Source organism: Hydra viridissima, unplaced genomic scaffold (assembly GCF_058129835.1).
Source record: "Hydra viridissima isolate aposymbiotic clone 2 unplaced genomic scaffold, HvirCarnegie_v1 scaffold_5, whole genome shotgun sequence".
Taxonomy (NCBI): Eukaryota; Metazoa; Cnidaria; class Hydrozoa; order Anthoathecata; family Hydridae; genus Hydra; species Hydra viridissima.
In genome coordinates, this window is record NW_028324304.1 from 10,253,217 (window position 1) to 10,272,322 (window position 19,106).

Sequence of the window (19,106 nt, forward strand, 5' to 3'; positions counted from 1 at the left end):
ACAAAAAAACCCTAGCCTCATTAAGTTAAAAGATAAATGAAGTAAGAATTGAGGGCTAACAGAAAAAAGTTTAAATTTTATCAAACGTTTCTTTGAAAATGGTTCCTAACTGAACAATACTTAAAATTAAACACTACCACAAGAAAAAATTACATTTTCTATCTTGGTATCCATATTGGAATTTGACCCTAAAGAAGTAGGAAGAAAAAGGACTGGAGACTGATCTAGAGAATGGCATGGAACATTTCCTTCCTAAAATAAAGTAAGGAACAACCATTTCAAGTTCACCATTAAAAATAGATTATTAGAATTAATTAGCATCTCATTATTAGATAGTGCTTCATTTATTTTATACAAATTTATTTCAACATAAATAAACTTTAAGTAGCATACTTCATCGTCTAGCAAGCCTTCCTTTTCAAATCTTTGAGTTCTTTTTCTCTGTGGATAAGACTTTTTATCTTTTAAAAGAAGTGACTGTCTCTTCCTCTAAATTTTATAATAATTTATTCATACGCATTTATTGCCGTTTACAAAGTGATTACTGAAATTTTATAATAGTAAAAATTGCAAATAAAAATATAAAAATTACTAACTTGAGGAGTGGATTCGGAATCAGATGAAAGTATGAGGTTTTCATGAGCATAAGCGTTCTAAAATATAAAGAAAAATGGAGAAACAATATAAGCACAAAAACAACAAATTAATTTAAAAAACTCAATGTATTACAATACACATTTGTATGTTAAAGTTTCAAATAAACAATATTAACTGTTTCCAACATTGAAGTACTGACACTTGGTTTGCAGTGACCTGTTGATGCATCTGTATTTGAGTCAGATTCACTGTCTAAACTCTGGAAAAATTTAAAGAAAAGTAATTTTTAAATATTTTTACAACTTTTTATAATTGCTTAACAATAAAAAAATTGTAAGAGTAATACCAGATTATTTGAACTTTCACATTGATCATTGTCAGTGTAAAATGACACAACATTGTTTTCTGTTTCTTTTAAAATATTCATTATTTCAGACATTTCTTTTGGATCAACAATGTTTTTTGAGTTTAACCACTCTAATATATGTTCTTTTGAAGGGATGGTTTTTTCTCCTTTATATATAGAGTTAGTGAGATCTTCTATTTCTGCTTTCTCTAAAACTTTTTTGTAATTTCCAACCTCAAATGTATTTCCAACTAGCATAGCAAGCTTCAAAGCTTCTCTATGGTTTGAAAAAAGATTATAATGAATCTGTGTAGTGTCCTCCTTGTTTTTCATGAAGTGTTTGGCAAAATACCCACTATCAATTCCTTCACTCTTGCACCCAAATGTTGCACATGAGCAACGTATTCTTGTTGGACAAACTCTTTTGTACTCTGTTTGTCCAAACACCTTGGCTTGTTTAAAAGTCGATGTTAAAGCACTTCCTATTGCACCATGTGACATTTTCTCTGCATCAGATGAAACAAACAAAAAGGATGGATTTGATGGGTTTAATATTGGCAAAAGTTGTTGTATGTAAAACTCGAGATGCTTAAATATATTTACAGGCAAGGCAATTACTTTTTCCCCATATATAGTTGAGGTTTTGTATGTAGAATTTACAAATACTTTATAGCCTGGATACTCAAGGTTTGTTGAAGCATCAAAAACATCTTGTATACGCAACTCTCTTATGTTAGATGCTCGTAACCCATTCATTATGCAAATGTTTGCAATCAGATAATCACGAACTTGTTGTGAAAATCTTTTTGTTGGTTTAAGTTTATTTTCCTGATCATTTATTTCCTTATTTAAACATTTCATTATTTCTTGAACATGAAGTGAGCGCCCATACTTAATCATATGTGAAGGAGTCATAAGTCTTTTGAGCTTTGTTTTTCGTATGTCTGTTTTCCGTTGTGCTATAGGCTTTGTAAGATCTGAATTCCACTCTTCCATATAATCTTTTAAGTTATTTAAATCATCTCTCTTTAGGCCAATATACACATGTCTTCTTCGAGAAAACTTCAAGAAAAGTCTGAGAGCTACAAACTTCACTCTAAGACTGGATGCTTCATTCCCACCGTTACCAATTTGTGCAACACTAGGATTGTGGTATACATCTTCAACAAGCAACACATTACTAAAAGCAGATTTTGGATAGATACTCATTTTCTCATCAATAACTAACCAAATGGATTCTACATGATTTCGATAGGCTATTGCTCTGCTAACAGGATGCCTTTTGCTAAGCTCATTCTTAAATCCATCTAGCAGATCACAAGCATTTTCATAATACATTAGAAAGTTTTCATTTTGAATATCCCATTCTTTAGCTTTCTCATCAGAAATTCTTTTAGCACCAAAAGGCACATATGTAAGATGACTTGGATAACTCTCAGTCAAAACCTTTTGAGATTCTTCAACTGGCTTTGCCACTGTTTTATTATAACCAGAGCATGATTGACCAACACTCTCTGATAACCAATACTTTGTTCTTGCTTCTGAAATAACATTTTTAATTTGATCTTTGTTCATTAGATGCTTATTTTTAAGATGGTTATCCAAACGCAAGTGCCATTTAGAACATAAAAGACATGGCAACGGCTTTGCAACACCATGCTTATTTTTCTGAGACCACAAATATAACACCCTCAACTCACTCTCTTTTAATGATGCATCTTCCTTTAGAAAATTATGCTTCACAACTAAATGATTTGACAAACGACTTTGCTTTATTTCACAAACAGGGCAGATTACATAAAAAACTCTACGGTTGTTTCCTACTTTTCTCTTCTTCACAGTTCCAGAAGGCCCAACATACTTATGAAGACAAGCTCTTATTTTTTTTTTCTTTTGCTCTGCGTTTCTTTTTTGAGCAAGTTTTTGTAATTGATGTTTTTCGATACTTTCTACAGATTGATTTTTATTTGTTTGTGATTGATCATCACTGTTAGACATGTACTCCCTCTCCGCAGCCTTTTCTGCTGCTTTTAATCTGCTTTGTAATAATTCTATTTCTCCATGAAGACGTTTTATCTCATCATTTTGGGAACCTGTAACAAATATTAAATGTAATTATATATAACACAAACATGAAATTTTGCTGAAACTATTTAAATTTTTACATTATTAATTTATGAAAGTTTTTGTATGTGTTCCATGGACTAAATTGCACAGAAAAATAATTTTAAAAATCAATACTGTTTCCTTTTGACATTTTCTGATAAAGATCTAAATTTTATAATAAAATTATATAACTAAAACATATATTTAATTACAAAACAAATAATTGGTACCATTTACAGTATGTGCTAAAACTTTAAAAATTATTAATATGTTCATTAAAACACTAATACTTTTTTTAATTTTGGAGATATTATGACAGTACATTTTAACTTAAACTATTTTTTTAGCAATACGTGTTTTAAATAATACCAGTGTTTGGTCTAAGTAGTGATCTTTTTAAATGCTTCTTGTCAGGAATCTAGAGATTAAAGAATGGATATATGTACACACACATGAGCATGTGTATGCATGCATGCATGTGTATGCATGTATGCATGTATGTATGTATGTATGAATGTATGTATGTATGTATGTATGTATGTATGTATGTATGTATGTATGTATGTATGTATGTATGTATGTATGTATGTATGTATGTATGTATGTATGTATGTATGTATGTATGTATGTATGTATGTATGTATGTATCTGAAGACCATCATTTCAGTAAAAAAAAGACATAATTTAACTGAATTTTACAATATTTTATTTGCTTTACTTACCAAGTCAGATTTTAGTTTTTTGTGTTCATCACTAACCATCTTCCAAACATCTTTGGCAAGGATACTCTTTTCTAAAAAAACAAGGCATTTACACTAATTATATAAATAACAATTGAGTCTTACAAAAGTTTTTCCAAAATTTACCCTGCTGAATTAATGTAAACTGCCACTACCCTGCACAGGGTGGTGGTTAAATAAATAAGAACATGATTTTTAAAAGCTATACAAACTTAACAATCACATTAAAATGTTGTAAGAATAAATTTTGGTAAGCACCACAAATAACTATAGTCATCAACATATATTACCAGAATTTCTTGCATAACCAGACCACCTTTCCATTTGAATAGTTTCTATCAAAAATAATTTTCCTAATATAAAGTTGAATAAAATGCTCAGATGAAAAACAAAACTAGAAATACTTAAGAAAGTAGGCTGCAAAATTTTTTAAGAAATTTTTTCCAAAATGTTAACATAAATACTTTTTATTTCGCTTTGTTTTGCACTCTTGGCAACCAGATCCTCAAATGTATTTTCGCAATCTAGATATTTAAACCATGAAAAAGAAATAAAAAAAAGTTCTAGATGATATTTAACATCAATTATATTTAATTTTTTAAAGAAAACTAAAAACAATTTTAATTTTAAATTAAGTCTTAACTTCAATTCATTACTAACACTTTCTACATCATCCAACAGCTTGACATAGTCACTACATTATTCAACAATTTGACTATATCATTATATCATCCAGTAAACTGAAAATGTGAGACCCCTTATCTGTCTAATTTTAAAACAACTTCTAACTTTTTTTTCTATCTTTTTATTAATTAGTTTTAAACTAACCAGATTCATCTGAACTAGAAAGGGATGTTGTTTGAGAAGAACTTTCAACTTCAAGTCTATAATACAGGGAAACTAAAAATTATTTCTATGATGCCCTTTTTCTTACAAGCAACATTTTAAATGTTTATAACTAAAAAATAGCTTCAAATAGTGTAAAGATACCTTTCAACAAGAAATTTATTCAGGAAAACCTCGGACTGCAATAAAAGTTATTTTAAAAGTATTATTTACACTTGTTCTAATGAATGAAAAACTCACTAATACAACTCAGTAATCTACACACAAAAAAAAAACTATTAAACTTAGAAAAAATGTAATGTAGCATATTTTAAAGTTTATTCATTAAGAAACTATATTGTACCTTTATTTGTGACCAACCTTGAACTTTGGAAAACATTTTGATGATTGCTTCTGGGACAAGGACTTTGTAGATATAGTCATTAAACTAAATAAATTTATACAATAAGGACAGAAAGTTCAAATTTTCAATCTTATTTTTTCAGATAATAGTTTTAATTTTTAAAAAAAGTTAAACCTTAAAAGGAAAATTTTTCCCCATTTCAGAAGCAAGGAGGTCAGCCTGATTTTCTGAGAGAAGATTAATCAAGTCAACATCACACATTTTCCCTAAAATTAAAATACTTAAATTATTTTCAATTTTACCAGATATTACATTATACAAATGTTAGCATTTCATATATGTTATCCATTTGTATAATGTAATATCTGGTAGAATTTCAAAATTCTACCAGATATTACATTATACAAATGGATAACATATATGAAATGCTAACAACAGAAAAGTTGGTTCTTTTAGACCATTTCTACAGATGTTATTCTAATTATACTGATAACATACTTTTTGCTGCACCACCTTCTTTAAATATATTGTGTCTGTAGCTATAGTTCTAGAAACAAACCAAAAATTGTTTTAATTCAGTAGCTAATCTGTAAATGTTTTGCAACATTTTTTAAAAATAAAACCATACTTCACCAGAAAATATCAATTTTAAGCTTTGTGAAGATGCAACATCCTTAATTATCTTCTCTGAAAACTTTTGAAAGGCTGTAGGAAAAAGACTTAGCTTCTAAATTCACATATCAAAACATAATTATGTATATGTATATGTATGTATGTATACATACATACATACATACATACATACATACATACATACATACATACATACATACATACATACATACATACATACATACATACATACATACATACATACATACATAGTGTAAAAATACTAACCTTCGCCAACAATTCTGTCTTTCTCAACCAATTCACTTGATTCTGTACTGACTGGTTAAAAAAAAAAAAAGTATTTGTGTATAAAACAGAATACAACATGTTATACATTTTTTCTGTCTATATGTGTATATGGTTATATTTAAAAAATATATATTACAGCAATTTGTGCAGACAACATAGCCATCTCCTATTGTGCCACCATGGCATTTTGTATCAATCAATAAATTACACATTATGCAACTTGTTCCAGATTTGGAAGCATCACCATTACATATGTAGCAAACAACCATTATTTTATATATAGATTTAGTTGATATTAACCTACTAATAAACATATACTTTTATAATTGTAAATTATAAATACATAACTGAACTTAGGATTACGCAATTAGTAAGTATGAGTTTATAATTACTTGGCATTAGTCATATTTTAACACACCTTAGTTTGATTTTCTCGATATATAAGTGCCCAGCTAACTGTAGTTAATAGCTACTTTATCGAAATATAGCTAAAGAATTATAATAAGTTGACAAAAAAGTGCGGAAAATAGATCCTAATAATGGTTGCGGATATGTGGGTTGTATTATTCTGCAAATGACCCATTAAAACTTGTTTTTTGAGTTCAATTTAAATTCTTTTTACTAAATAGATGATTTATTCTTACTCGTGCTCCCTATTTTTACTTGAATTGTTCTGAAAATTTGATTAAAGATGAAAAATGAGTATGCGTGAACTTTTTTATATTTTTATTATTACTAAATTATCCGTTAAAAGAAGCGATCGTAAAACAGTATAAAATATACTTGGATTTCCAGAAAAAAAGATGTTTTTAATATTTTAACGTCGGTTATTAGGCAAAAAAATTTCAGCAAATGAAAAGATTGGTATAAAAAGCTCAATAATACTATTTAATCAATATAAAAGTATTTCAAACTGGATATATTGTCATGTTTAAGTGGTTGTATTATTCCGATGATGACTCCTAAAAGGAGCATTAAAGATGAGATTCGACCGATTTTTTTTTATATTTATTGTCAGGGACATAATATATTCGTATAAACTAAAAAAAAAGAGAATAATTTCATATTTAAGACAAGTTTTTTTAAGACTTTAAATTCAACGCTGAATAATTCAACCAAACCGCGATAATTATTATTATTATTATTGTTATTATTATTATTATTATTATTATTATTATTATTATTATTATTATTATTATCATTATTGTTATTATTATCATTATTATTATTATTATTATTATTATTATTATTATTATTATCATTATTATTATTATTATTATTATTATTATTATTATTATTATTATTATTGTTATTATTATTATTATTATTATTATTATTATTATTATTATTATTATTATTATTATTATTATTATTATTATTATTGTTATTATTATTATTATTATTTTTTTTTTTTTTTTATCATTATTATTATTATCATTATTATTATTATTATTATTATTATTATTATTATTATTATTATTATTATTATTATTATTGTTATTATTATTATTATTATTATTATTATTATTATTATTGTTACTATTGTCATGCAATGAATAAGAAAATTCAATAAACGATTGCCATGGTTTAAATGAAAATGCTAATGAAATCAAACCTAATGTCACAGTAATTCACTGCTTTATGAACTTCACAAACGTGGATTTCCGTCCTATTAAAAGTAATACAATTGATAGAACAGGCTCGATTTACTTACCGGTTTGTAAAGGATTACAACTAAAAAATCGGACGGTGTTTGAAAGCTCTTTTCTCTTTCAATTTTTAATATAAAACTAAAATTCAAAAAGAGTTTTTTTAAGGCTTCATTTTAGTTTATTTTAAAATATTTATCTAGTCTCGATGACTCTTCTTCACTTTGCAGTGTTAAGTCTTGACTCTGATGAAAAATGCTGTTGTACTAGGTTCATATCCAAGTTAAGACAGTACTGTATCCTTTGGTAGACTTGTTTGGCATTTTTTAGCTCGCTAATCATTCTTGTATACTTCCTACTTTAATGTAGCCCAAACGTTTTCTATAGGGGATATTCTGGTACATTTATAGGATTTTCATTTTTACGGACGAAATTTACGTTATTTTCGTTTAAGTAGTTTATCACACTTTTACCATAATGAGCTCTCGCTAGATGTGGCTAGAGTATGTAATTATTATCTGCATGATATTGTATACATTCCTTAAAGTAGTTGTACTGGCTCATTGAAATTCTCTTATTTAAAAAAAAGGTTTTGAAAAACCCTTTTCTGAGGTTTGTTATGAATGACCAAAGTATAATATGATTTTCAAACTTCTTTTTTTGTGTGTTTTACATCTTCTGGTGCTACTCTAATATTGTTTGTAAACAATTTGCTGTTTCCATTACTAAAAATAAAAAAAAATTTTTAATTTTCGCCTTTTCTTTAGGGAGCTTCAAAGTTTTGTCTCATTTTTTAGTTATAACCCTTTAATTGGTGTAAAATGTGCATGATGTATTGAACTTAACTTATTAGAAAGTTTAAAATTAATCCAACCAAAATGATCTAAAGAAGCTATCAACAATTCTTTTATAAACTCGTTGGATAATTTTCTTGGTAAATGTCAAAAGTGGGCTTGCAATGACACCGATCATCAGCATCCCGATCATTGCAGGGTCTACATCTTTGTTACCTTCTCCAGACACTTAAACGATGTATATCAAATACGTCAGAATTAATTAAAGTTTCTAGCTTCGCTATTCAGTTTGATATTTTGAACCATTATTTTTTAAAGCAAGTTTTTCAAAAATTTTTGCAGATATAAAAATAGTGTCTAATCAAATCCTCCATTGAAAAGTATTTTCTTCAAACTACGCCATTTGATTCTAGTATAGCCGATCAAAATTTTGACAACTCTAATATTGCAATCTTATCAACACAAGAAACTCTCTGAGCAACTTTTAGTTATTTTTGATTACGCTGAAAAATGTAATAAAAAATCGAAGCAATGCTAGTGAAAGCAGCATCTAACATCGCAAACTTGTTGAACCCATTAAATTGATTTTCCGACTCAAGATTTATTAAATGAAGTTCTCTACATTTTTTAATCAACAGCATGATTTATTACTATTAAAGAAAAATTTAAATTTGAAAAGAATCAATACTCTAAGTTCAAAAGAATTTGAGCGTTAAGTAAATGGAAACGAAAACAGTCACAAAAAGTTATGTAAAATTATCAATAAAGCAGAAATATTTCACTATTTAAGTGAAGCGAGAAATTTTTCGCATGAAGCGAGAAATTTTCTCCAAGATTACGACATTTTCTCAGCAACAATAAACAAATAAAAAATAGCGGAATACGCTAAAGTACTTGAGCAAACTCTAGACGAGTTAAGTAATATAATTGAAAGCCACAGCAGATTCTTTTTAATTCACTGACAACGTAAGATTGATTTAATAAAGAAAGTATACAACCAATTAAAATACATGAACCATGGCGAAGAAGAAGTTGTTTGCACAGATCTTTTAAAAAAGTTTGATAACGACATTGGGCCTTGAGTATATTCACCTCTTGGTGGAACAAGTATGGATAATTGTCCCAACTGTCAAACGTTGGAGTGAGTTTTTCTCTTTCCTGCTTATAATAAAATAATGATTTAAATTACAAGCAATATGATAAAATAATGATTTAAATTACAAGATACTATAGATCTCTTTATCCTTTATAGTGATGTTAGTTTGCATACAAATGGTGTAATTTTCTTTCGGATTACAGATCTTCGATGGCTAAGAAAATATGTGGGGATCTAATTTCGACGATGGACAATTCTTTTTTGACAAATTTTTCCGTTTATCTACCACCTCAGTCTAAAAATATTTACAAGTATCAAATAAAAATTCAGCTGGTGGAGATAAATTTTGCCACAAACTTGTAAAATCAGTGCAAAAAAGATGTAGTGTGGAAAAAGCAGTCTTCTGTAAGTTTAAAACCATTTATTGATATTTACAACTGAGAAGTTAAAATACAAATACTTCCAATCATAATTATAATCAAAAACTGAACTGCTAAACAAAATTCTGAATAACTAAGACAAGTTAAGTTTACCAAGTTGGTTGCAAAGCTCACCAGCTTAAACAAAATTAGATAAAAAATCCACTTGAGCTGTTAAAGGCTAAATACATGAATCTGGTCAATCGTTTTCTTACGAGGAATCCATAATAAAACAAATTTTTCTTTCAAAATAAATTTAAACAGGTTGCTAATGGCTGGATCATCAGTTAAACTTAAAGTTAACACAACATCACCTATAGCAAAAAACGTGTAAGTAAGATCTTCATTGAGAATTAAAACATTTAGTTTACTATAATAATATTGCAACAAGAGCAAAAAACTAAAAGATTTACTTTTTTTTTTTTTTTTCTTCGCTCTAAAATTAAAAACTAATTTAATCAAAAAAACATTTAGAAACTCAAAAAAACTAAAGATTTTTTTGAGGATGTTTCTAAATGTTTCACTTTTAAAAACAGAAATTTTCATCAAACATTATGACTTTATTAAATAATTATTAGTATCACCTTCGACCCGTTATAAATATTTATAATTATTTTTTTGTACACGTTTTATGCATTTTTATTACATTTAGTAATTGATTGTTTAGAGTTTATATAAATTATATGATGGGAAGATCCGAACTAGTGGTCACATTTTTTATTCTTTTATCGTTTCCGCGGAAGGCTACTAAAACAAAACATACACGTTAAAATGTTGTGACTCCGCTGAGATAAACAATTTATTTTGAAAAATGAATGAAATAAGAAATATGTTAATTTATTGTTGGAAAAAACTTTTCAGTGAAGTTCATAAATCCAGTTTTATCACCCGAATGGCTTTGATAGGTAGTTTTGGTAAGTTGACCAGTGCTTTTACGCTTGTTATTTTTGGTTTTCTAAATACATGAAACTGTAGAAGAAGCATCAAAAAGTACATTTTCAGAAATTTTTAAGTTGTCTTTTTATAAGCCACAAAGACGTCCAATCTACTCAAATGAAATGATTAAAATCTGCAAAGATAAAAAAAAAACAGGCTTTAAATTTAGAAGAATTTCCACTTCCTTTATTTTCTTAATTAAAATCACTTGCGAAAGTTGCGAATTAACTCATTTTCGAGATCTTCTCTATTTCGAAACTGTCGATTCCTCATATGATTATCCAGGGCCAAAAACAGGTGATAGTCGCTTGGCGCAAGGTCTAATGAATACGGAGGGTGAGCTAGAATCTCCGATTGTAAACGTGCTAGAGTTTCCCGCGTGATTTTTACGGTGTGCGGTTTGGGGTTGTCCTGGTGGAATACAACACCTTTTCTGTTTGCCAAAGCTGCTTGTTTTTGGTGAAGAACAAACGAAACTCTGTCCGATCGGGCTGAGTATATCTCAGCAGAAATGGTTTGTCCACTTGGTAGCAACTCATAGTGAACGATAACTGCTGTAGTCCACCATACACACAGTAAAACCTTTTGTTGGTGAATGCTTGGTTTAGGAGTCATCGGTATTGGATCGTTACTGGCTAGTCAATGATATGTTCGTTTTTTGTTGCAGTATATAATCCATTTTTCGTCGCACGTCAACATCTGGTCAAAAAATGGCACTAAATTGTGGCGGGAAAGCAATGAAGAACAAATGGTTAAGCGCTGTAGCTTGTTTGTTTCACTCAACTCATAAGGTACCCATTTGCTCAACTTCCAACGTTTTCCAAGTTGGTGCAAATGTAAACGAATAGTTTCATCACTCACATTAAATCTTAAAGCAAGGTCCTGACATGTTTGACTGGAGTCCTGCTCGATTGCCAGCTTGATATCCTCTTTGTTTACGATGGATGGTCTTCCAGATCTTGGTTAATCTTCAAGGTTTTCATTTCCAGAAGAAAATTTTTTAAACCACTTTTGACCCGTCCGTTCTGCTATGGTACCTTCCCAAAAGCAGCGCATATCTTACGACAAGCTTCTGCAGCATTGGTTCCAAGTTTGAACTCATAAAGTAAACAGGCGCGAATTATCGCATCTGACACAGCCTTACTCCACTTAAGACTTTTAATTTTAAAACGCACTAATAAAACTTATGAAACACACTGATTGATTCTCCTTAAAACAAGCTTTAATTTATATGCAAAATCATCCCCCCACCACAACCAGTTTTCTTAATACATTTCTTAGAAATAGGCAATTAAGATAAACTGCACGAACTTTTTGGTTGCCTGATAATACCATACTTACAACACTGAGAGGTACTGCAACTCTTATGGAAGATTGGTGGGCTTTAAAGGCCAGGAATGGCTGCAAATTTTTAAATATATTGGCTTAAAGTCCTGTTTGGTTTAATTATAAAAAAAACGAAAAAAGTATGAAACATTTCTAACATTTCCCCAATATTTTCAAATTTTATTTATTTGCAAAAAATTCATACCAGTCAAAGAATTGTGAAAGAAAAACATCTGGGGTCTAATTATCTCTATAATATTTAATGAAGCCTTCTGACTTGATTAAAAGGACTCAAACCATGACAGGTCATCAGGTGTATGTGAATGAAACTGCTCAAAGTGTTCATGAAATCTTGTAAGAAGACTTCATGAACACTTTGACCAATACTTGTGGAATGAAGGAAGGGGTAATCATGCAAACAGTTGTGACACTTCAACTACAAATCAAAGATGTTTTCTTTGAGTTGTAGTTGAAGTGTAAAAATAAGAAGCAAATGAGTCATCATTGCTTTCACTCCTGTCACTACCAGATCTATCATAATATGTGTCACCACAAACACTATTATCACTGCTTTTAAAGTCACTTGTGTTATCTGCAGTTGTCATCAGCTCTTTAATTTATGAAAGTTCAGACTTATAATAGAGTCCTTGTAAAAGACTTGCAAACGTGGACAGGTTTATGAGTCATTAGAAAGTTTTGGGAATAGGAACAAGCCAATTTTTTAACACAAGGGTGTTGTATGAACCCTCAAGGCCTGGCACTATCTTTAAAATCATCCCAAAAGATATATGTAAATCTATTTAAAGAAAACAGTAATAGTAATTTGCCACCAAATGGTCAATATTATATGCCATAGATAATATAGTAACGTTAAATTTTAAAATTACTTAAAATCAGTATACTAAAATTTGTGGTAACATCATTTTGTATTAATTTATATTTAACAAATATTTTTTATCAAAATAGCAAAACCTCTCCAAAAAGTACAAGAAATACTAATATATATAAAAATACGAAATAAAATCTTTAACTAATTGCAGCATATTTACTCAAAATTATAAAATAAATGTAAGAAAATATAGAGAGGTTGACTAAATCATTTATAAAAAATTACTCTTTATAGTATTACATATTGTATGTAAAAATCAGCTTGAAGAAAAAACTTGATTGAGTATAATTAATAAGTTATTACTTGTAATATAAAATTTTCATTTAAAAATCATCTAAAGGAACCCAATTTAACCATCTCAAAAATTCTTGAAATGAAATAATATTGTTTCCATCCCGATCAAGTTCTGATAACGCAGCATCTAGCTTTGATGGTTCACCATTAACAGATCTAAACAAACGTTTAAATTCTTCTCGATCAAGTGATTGATTATTGTCAACATCGAACTTTTTAAACATCTCTACAGCTTGCTTTAATCTAAAGTATCGCGATTTATTATTTACATTTTTAAAATTTTCACCACTTTTTAACCAAGCGACAAATTCGTTAAAAGAAACTTGACCATTACCATCTTTGTCCAGCAGTAAGGAATAAACTTCGCATTGCTCTTTCGTAAATCCGAAATCTTCCTGAAACAACACCTTTAGCTCATCTTTATTTAATTGACCACTTCCATCAGTATCATACTTTGAAAATAAGCTCTTCAAAACAACAGTTGGAGCATTTGAATCAAAGTAGGTCTTCGGCGTGTCAACCATTTTTAAATAAAATCAAACCTCAGTGGCAAATTGAGAATGCAAGTTTTCTTCAAGTTTATTTAAAACAACCATCATGCAATTTAAATTTTTTTGATGACAAAATTTTAATTTTGAAATTACCTGCGGTGAAATTCTTAAAACGACTGCGGTGATATTTTAAAAACGTGTGGACTTATTATTTAGCGGAAAATTTGCTCAATTTAAAATTGTTAAATACTATATTCCGTGGTGTGACCTAACAAAGTCCCTATGCTTTAAGAAAGTTTTATGTAACAAATGATAAATTTTTTTATATAGTAAAATAAATATTTTGGGAAAATAATTTTGTTATTTTAACTAGGTTAAATAAAATGACAAAATTAAGCTGCAATATTTAGGTTTCTTTATTTAAATTCATCATCGCGTTGAAAAAATGAGTTATTAATTTTTTCAGACTGAGTTTAAAATAAATAAAGTTGGTCAAATAATATTGTTTCCTATACTTTTCCTAAGAAATAAAAATTTAAACTGCAGGGGTTTTTGTTATGAAATAATTACATACATAATTTTAATTGCATATGTAATTTGGTTCATAACAAAGACCAAAATTTCAAGACCAAAAAGAGGTGAATTTAATTATAATCTTGTTTTTACTTTTTATTAATGCTACATCATCATATGAACTTGAATTTGAGTTTACTAATTTTATAAAATGATCAAATGAATATTTTTTTTGACTTTCACAATTCGCTACTAAGATTTAAAGTATATGATTTAACCCTATATTATACAGTGTGTCTTTAAATTATCATACCATATATTAGCTGTTTACAAAGTTTAACTAAAAGCAGGTAACTCAAAATATCATTTTACTAATATAGAGATATGGTACTGAGCATTTTAAGTATGACTACTTTGCAAAATAAATTTTGATTACCATTTTAAAAACATTTGTGACTATTAATTTAGAGATAACCGTCTTACTACAGATTGTAAAACTTTAATAAACTTGCTTTAATATTTCAGAGCAAAATTTGAAATAAAAAATATTGATTTTAAGATAGCAACCTTGCTTTAGAAGCAACCCACCCAACAACAAGTCGTCTTAAAGACAAATTGAAGATGTCTTGAAATTGGTCTTAAAGATATCTTAAACTGGTCTCAAATGAAACACAGTAAGTCGTCTAAGACATCTTAAAGTTGCCTTATTTAAGACATCTTAAAGTGGTCTTAAACTGGTCTCAAATGAAACACTTCAAGTCGTCTTCACTAAAACGTCCTAAAGTTGACTTATTTCAGACGTCTTAAAGATGGCTTAAACTGGCCTCAAATGAAACAGTAAGTCGTCTTATTTAAAACGTCTTCAAGTTTTCTTATTTAACACGTATTAATGACGGCTTAAAAAGACGTGTATATATATATATATATATATATATATATATATATATATATATATATATATATATATATATATATATATATATATATATATATATATATAGGGGTAAGATGACGAATGGGGCAAGGTGACGACTTACCGCTATCTTCAAAACTCAACTAAATATGAAAGCTGACAGTAGCTGAGAGGGAAGTAGATTACATCTACTATAGTCATTTATGGTTTCTTTAAAATATTATTTTCGGGATGAAAGTAAAGTATTAAAAAGGTTTTTCTTATATTAAGAAGAAAAAAATTTATCCACTTGAATTTGATTTATTTCATCTTTACATCACCAGCTAAAGGTAAGGAGAATTTTCCATTCAGTTTTACGCCATGCAATTAGTATATTAAGCTAAGATAACCTATTTATGCATAGTTCTAAATCATTTTGAAGTTTGTGTAGCCTAGGGGCATGATGAAAGGGGCAAGATGACTCGTTCGTCGTTTTGCCAAGGTATGTGTTTTACTATAAACTTGTATTGCATGTAATTCTTGTGTAGCTTAGTCACATTGCTTTATTATGCATTAGAATATTTTGTTTGATATTTGCTTTATTTTGTTGTGTTGGAATTTGCTATGAACTGATAAGTAGGCTTTTTTTGCATGCTCATAATAGCATCCCTAAAGTGTATTGTGAAAAATGTAAAATAAATTTATGTTTTCCACCTGAGTCTGATTGTTTTAAAGATTTTCACAAAATTTAACAAAAATAAAAATTAAGTTAAAAAATTTTGTTTTTTCTCCATTTAATAATGTTGTTTTACGTTAACAAAATTTATATACAAATTTAAATTTTTTCTTTTTTTTTTTAACATTATAAAAACATGAGTGGTATTATAATTCCAGACTAAAATATTTTTTTATTTTTTATTTTTTCTTAATTCATGAAATATAGGATTAATGACAAATTTTCACTTACTAGTAAAAGTTTGACTTTGAAAACTAAGTATCTATTGTTTAGTTTGAGGGGGAAATGATAACCTTGATTAGTTTATTACAGTAATTTACAAAGAAATGTCTCTAGTTACTAGTGTTGTGACCAAAACTAAAAATTGTAACTAACTTAACTAAAAAAACCGTCACTAAATTTTGTCTACTAACATTTTAGTTTAACTAAAACTAGTCGACTAACTTTTTAGCGTAACTAAAACTAGTCGACTAACGTTTTAGTCTAACTAAAATTAGTCGACTTTTTAGTCTAACTATAATTAGTTTACTAAATAAAGATTTAGTGTTAAAAAAAACTGAATAGCCTTTACCATGAAATTATATGAACATGATATGAATTATAACAAATAAGTCAATTTAAAGACATTCATCAAAATTTATTGTTTTGTACGTAATATAATTTGTGACAATTAGATAAAAAAAAAATGTTTTGTTTGTACCTAGTATTGGCCCAAATTTTCTTTTATTGAATTAAATAAAAATTGGTTTGTTAGAAGAATAACTCCGTCAGAAACAGCTGATATTTTATACCGAAAACATAATTAGTTATTAGCATTTTAATAATAATTTTTGAAAGAAAAACAAAATTGAGAGTTGAACGAGATATATGTTCAATTACACAATATAGAAGTAATAAAAAACATTAATCGCCTAACTGTTTCAATCTTATTGTGGTCAACTGTCTGCGTTTTTATGAGTGTAGAACGAAATAAATTACTAATTATTACCTTAAAAAATCATTGCAGGTAGAACGAAATAAATTACGAATTATTACCTTAAAAAATAATTGCAGGTAATATAATATATATAAAGGAAATCCGAAAATGCTTCTGCACATAACACACCTTTCAAAAACATGGGACCATTTTTTTTATACAAATTGATTTCACATGTGTTTGTTTCACTAAAACTCGAGTTCGAAAACTCAATGACGAAGTGCTTACAAAATATAATAGCTGGATAATTATGGATGACGAAATGTACATTAAATGTGACTTCAAACAGCTCTTAAGTCCAAAGTTTTACACTTCAACTGTTCGTGGACGTGTCAGCAACAAATTCAAGTATAAATCATTAGATAAATTTGGTATGAAACTTCTCTTCTTGCAAGCATTTTAGTTTGTTCAGTTATTCCCAGTAGGTTGGTCTTTTGACATTTCTTCAAAATTCAAAGTGGAAATTAAAGTCTACACTTGGATATAATGCCCATGGGGCTAATTTCCACTTTGAATTTTGAAGAAATGTCAAAAGACAAACCCATTCCCGTTCTTGTTCCCGTAACATCGAATGACGTACGGGAACAAGAACGGGAATTTCCTGTTCCCGTATTTTATTTATTACGGGAACAGGATCCCGTTCCCGTATTTTAAATACCAAAAGCAGGAACAGGATCCCGCTCCCGTAGTTCTCGTAAATACGGGAACTTGGCGCACTCTAGTCACAATGTCCCCTGTTGGTTCTGGCTTGATCTTGCTTCTTAACATTTTTCTAAGAAGACTGTAGAGTGGTACAATTCGAGAGACACCAAGTTCATACCAAAAAGCTTAAATCCACCAAACTACCCGCACTTCCGTCCCATTAAGAAATTATGGGGAATTGGCAAAGGATATTTGCGTAAGAGTGGCAAAACAATAAGTACAGCTAAAGATTTGATTGGAGAGTGGACATTAATAGGGAAAAAAATTGCCAAAGGCACTGTGCAGAAGTTGATGTCGTCGATTAGCGTAAATGTTCGCTTATTTATTCGAAATAAAGAAAAATATTAAAATAAAAAGCATTTTTTTAATCTTCAAGTTCCTTAGATTAAAATAAATATCAAAGTTTTTGTATTATTTATATTATTTTATTATTACTTTTTTGAATTTTTAATCGTTCCAAATTTAACGATCGCATGCTTTATTTCGCAAAAAAAGTTAAAGCTTTTTAAAATCATATACTTTTACCACATCCTATATATGCAGTGTTAAGCTATATAGTCTGTGATTAAAATAAAGTTTTTGTATTATAGCCTTTTTGGCCCATTTTAAAATAAAATCAAGGTCTTATTGTGAGAAGACTGCAATTGATACAAAAAACGATGCTGATACGGTTTTATATACCGTATCTAGTACCAGTTTTTGGACCCAAAAATACTTTTTTGTTGTTAGCCTCTACAAACATTTTTGAGCTTCCCTTATGCGTAAAATATTTTTTTATCTCTCAGTGGCTTTTTTAAGCGAAATGTTTGAACGAAACCTTATCTGATGTATCTTAAAACCTTTATATTTGATATCGTATCCGTTAATATGAAAAAAAAAAACTGCTTAATATAGTTCAGGATTTGCAACTGATTATAATCAGTTGCAAATCCTGAACTATAATTATCAGCAATTCAGAAAATTAAAGGCGTTGTCACAGTTTGAACTGTGGTGTCCAACTATTGTTATTATTTACAGCGATGCAAGAAGAACTGCGTTTTCAAAGTTTTAAACTAATAATTTTGCTTATTTTTATTTTAAGATGGTTTTTACCAACTTGGTGTTTAAAAAAACGAAAAAGTTCGAAGGAGCTAGATGAAGTTTAGGTTCAGTTTTTTTTTTTTATAATAGCTTATTATGAACAAGAAAGTAAAGGTTTTGTAACGCAGAAAATCGAATGTTAAAATCGAATGTTAAAATCGTAACCTTTTTAAATTAAATCCCAGAATGTAAGCTAATTCAAAGAATTTGGTTAAAAATTAATTTAAAATATTTTGTTAAAAATTAACTCAAAACATTTTGATCGTTTCTTTAGTTTTTTGCAGAAACAACCCCATTTTGATCGTTGCTTTTGTTTTGCTATTTCTGAAACGTCTCCCAGAGATTTTGAGTGATATAGAGTAAGAACTACTAAACTAAATAAAAAAAGGTTTAAATAAAGCAGAGAAAACCAAC

The 19,106-nt window shown here is 28.5% G+C and overlaps 2 protein-coding genes and 1 pseudogene across 3 annotated transcripts in view; all 3 read right to left on the reverse strand.

The window, feature by feature from the left end:
- The window catches only part of LOC145200005 (uncharacterized), a 6,651-nt gene extending 428 nt beyond the window's left edge, over positions 1-6,223 (reverse strand). Inside the window, exons 1-18 of the mRNA XM_090089096.1 lie at positions 6,036-6,223; positions 5,879-5,929; positions 5,607-5,683; positions 5,477-5,525; positions 5,153-5,244; positions 4,979-5,062; positions 4,780-4,814; positions 4,618-4,673; positions 4,254-4,313; positions 4,080-4,124; positions 3,772-3,842; positions 3,419-3,467; positions 3,185-3,214; positions 944-3,036; positions 773-856; positions 597-653; positions 394-489; positions 154-252 (exon numbers count right to left, since the gene is read on the reverse strand). Coding sequence (XP_089945222.1) covers positions 154-252; positions 394-489; positions 597-653; positions 773-856; positions 944-3,036; positions 3,185-3,214; positions 3,419-3,467; positions 3,772-3,842; positions 4,080-4,124; positions 4,254-4,313; positions 4,618-4,673; positions 4,780-4,814; positions 4,979-5,062; positions 5,153-5,244; positions 5,477-5,525; positions 5,607-5,683; positions 5,879-5,929; positions 6,036-6,213 — 3,306 coding nt within the window. The 5' untranslated portion in view covers positions 6,214-6,223. The remainder of the gene's footprint in view (positions 1-153; positions 253-393; positions 490-596; positions 654-772; positions 857-943; positions 3,037-3,184; positions 3,215-3,418; positions 3,468-3,771; positions 3,843-4,079; positions 4,125-4,253; positions 4,314-4,617; positions 4,674-4,779; positions 4,815-4,978; positions 5,063-5,152; positions 5,245-5,476; positions 5,526-5,606; positions 5,684-5,878; positions 5,930-6,035) is intronic.
- Positions 6,224-10,997: 4,774 nt separating this feature from the next.
- Positions 10,998-11,408, reverse strand: LOC149888571 (histone-lysine N-methyltransferase SETMAR pseudogene; annotated as a pseudogene).
- Positions 11,409-13,200: 1,792 nt separating this feature from the next.
- On the reverse strand, positions 13,201-13,872 carry LOC145199138 (calcium-binding protein SPEC 2A-like). 2 transcript variants are annotated; one of them, XM_090088235.1, is made up of 2 exons: positions 13,637-13,872; positions 13,412-13,545 (listed from the first exon to the last, which is right to left on the reverse strand). In XM_090088235.1, the coding sequence occupies exons 1-2, from the start codon at positions 13,824-13,826 to the stop codon at positions 13,541-13,543; spliced, it is 195 nt and encodes a 64-aa protein (XP_089944361.1). In that variant the 5' UTR covers positions 13,827-13,872; the 3' UTR covers positions 13,412-13,540. The 2 variants fall into 2 exon arrangements, with proteins under 2 accessions (XP_079930345.2, XP_089944361.1); XM_080074219.2 differs by having other exon boundaries at positions 13,201-13,872.
- Between the last annotated feature and the right edge of the window lie 5,234 nt (positions 13,873-19,106).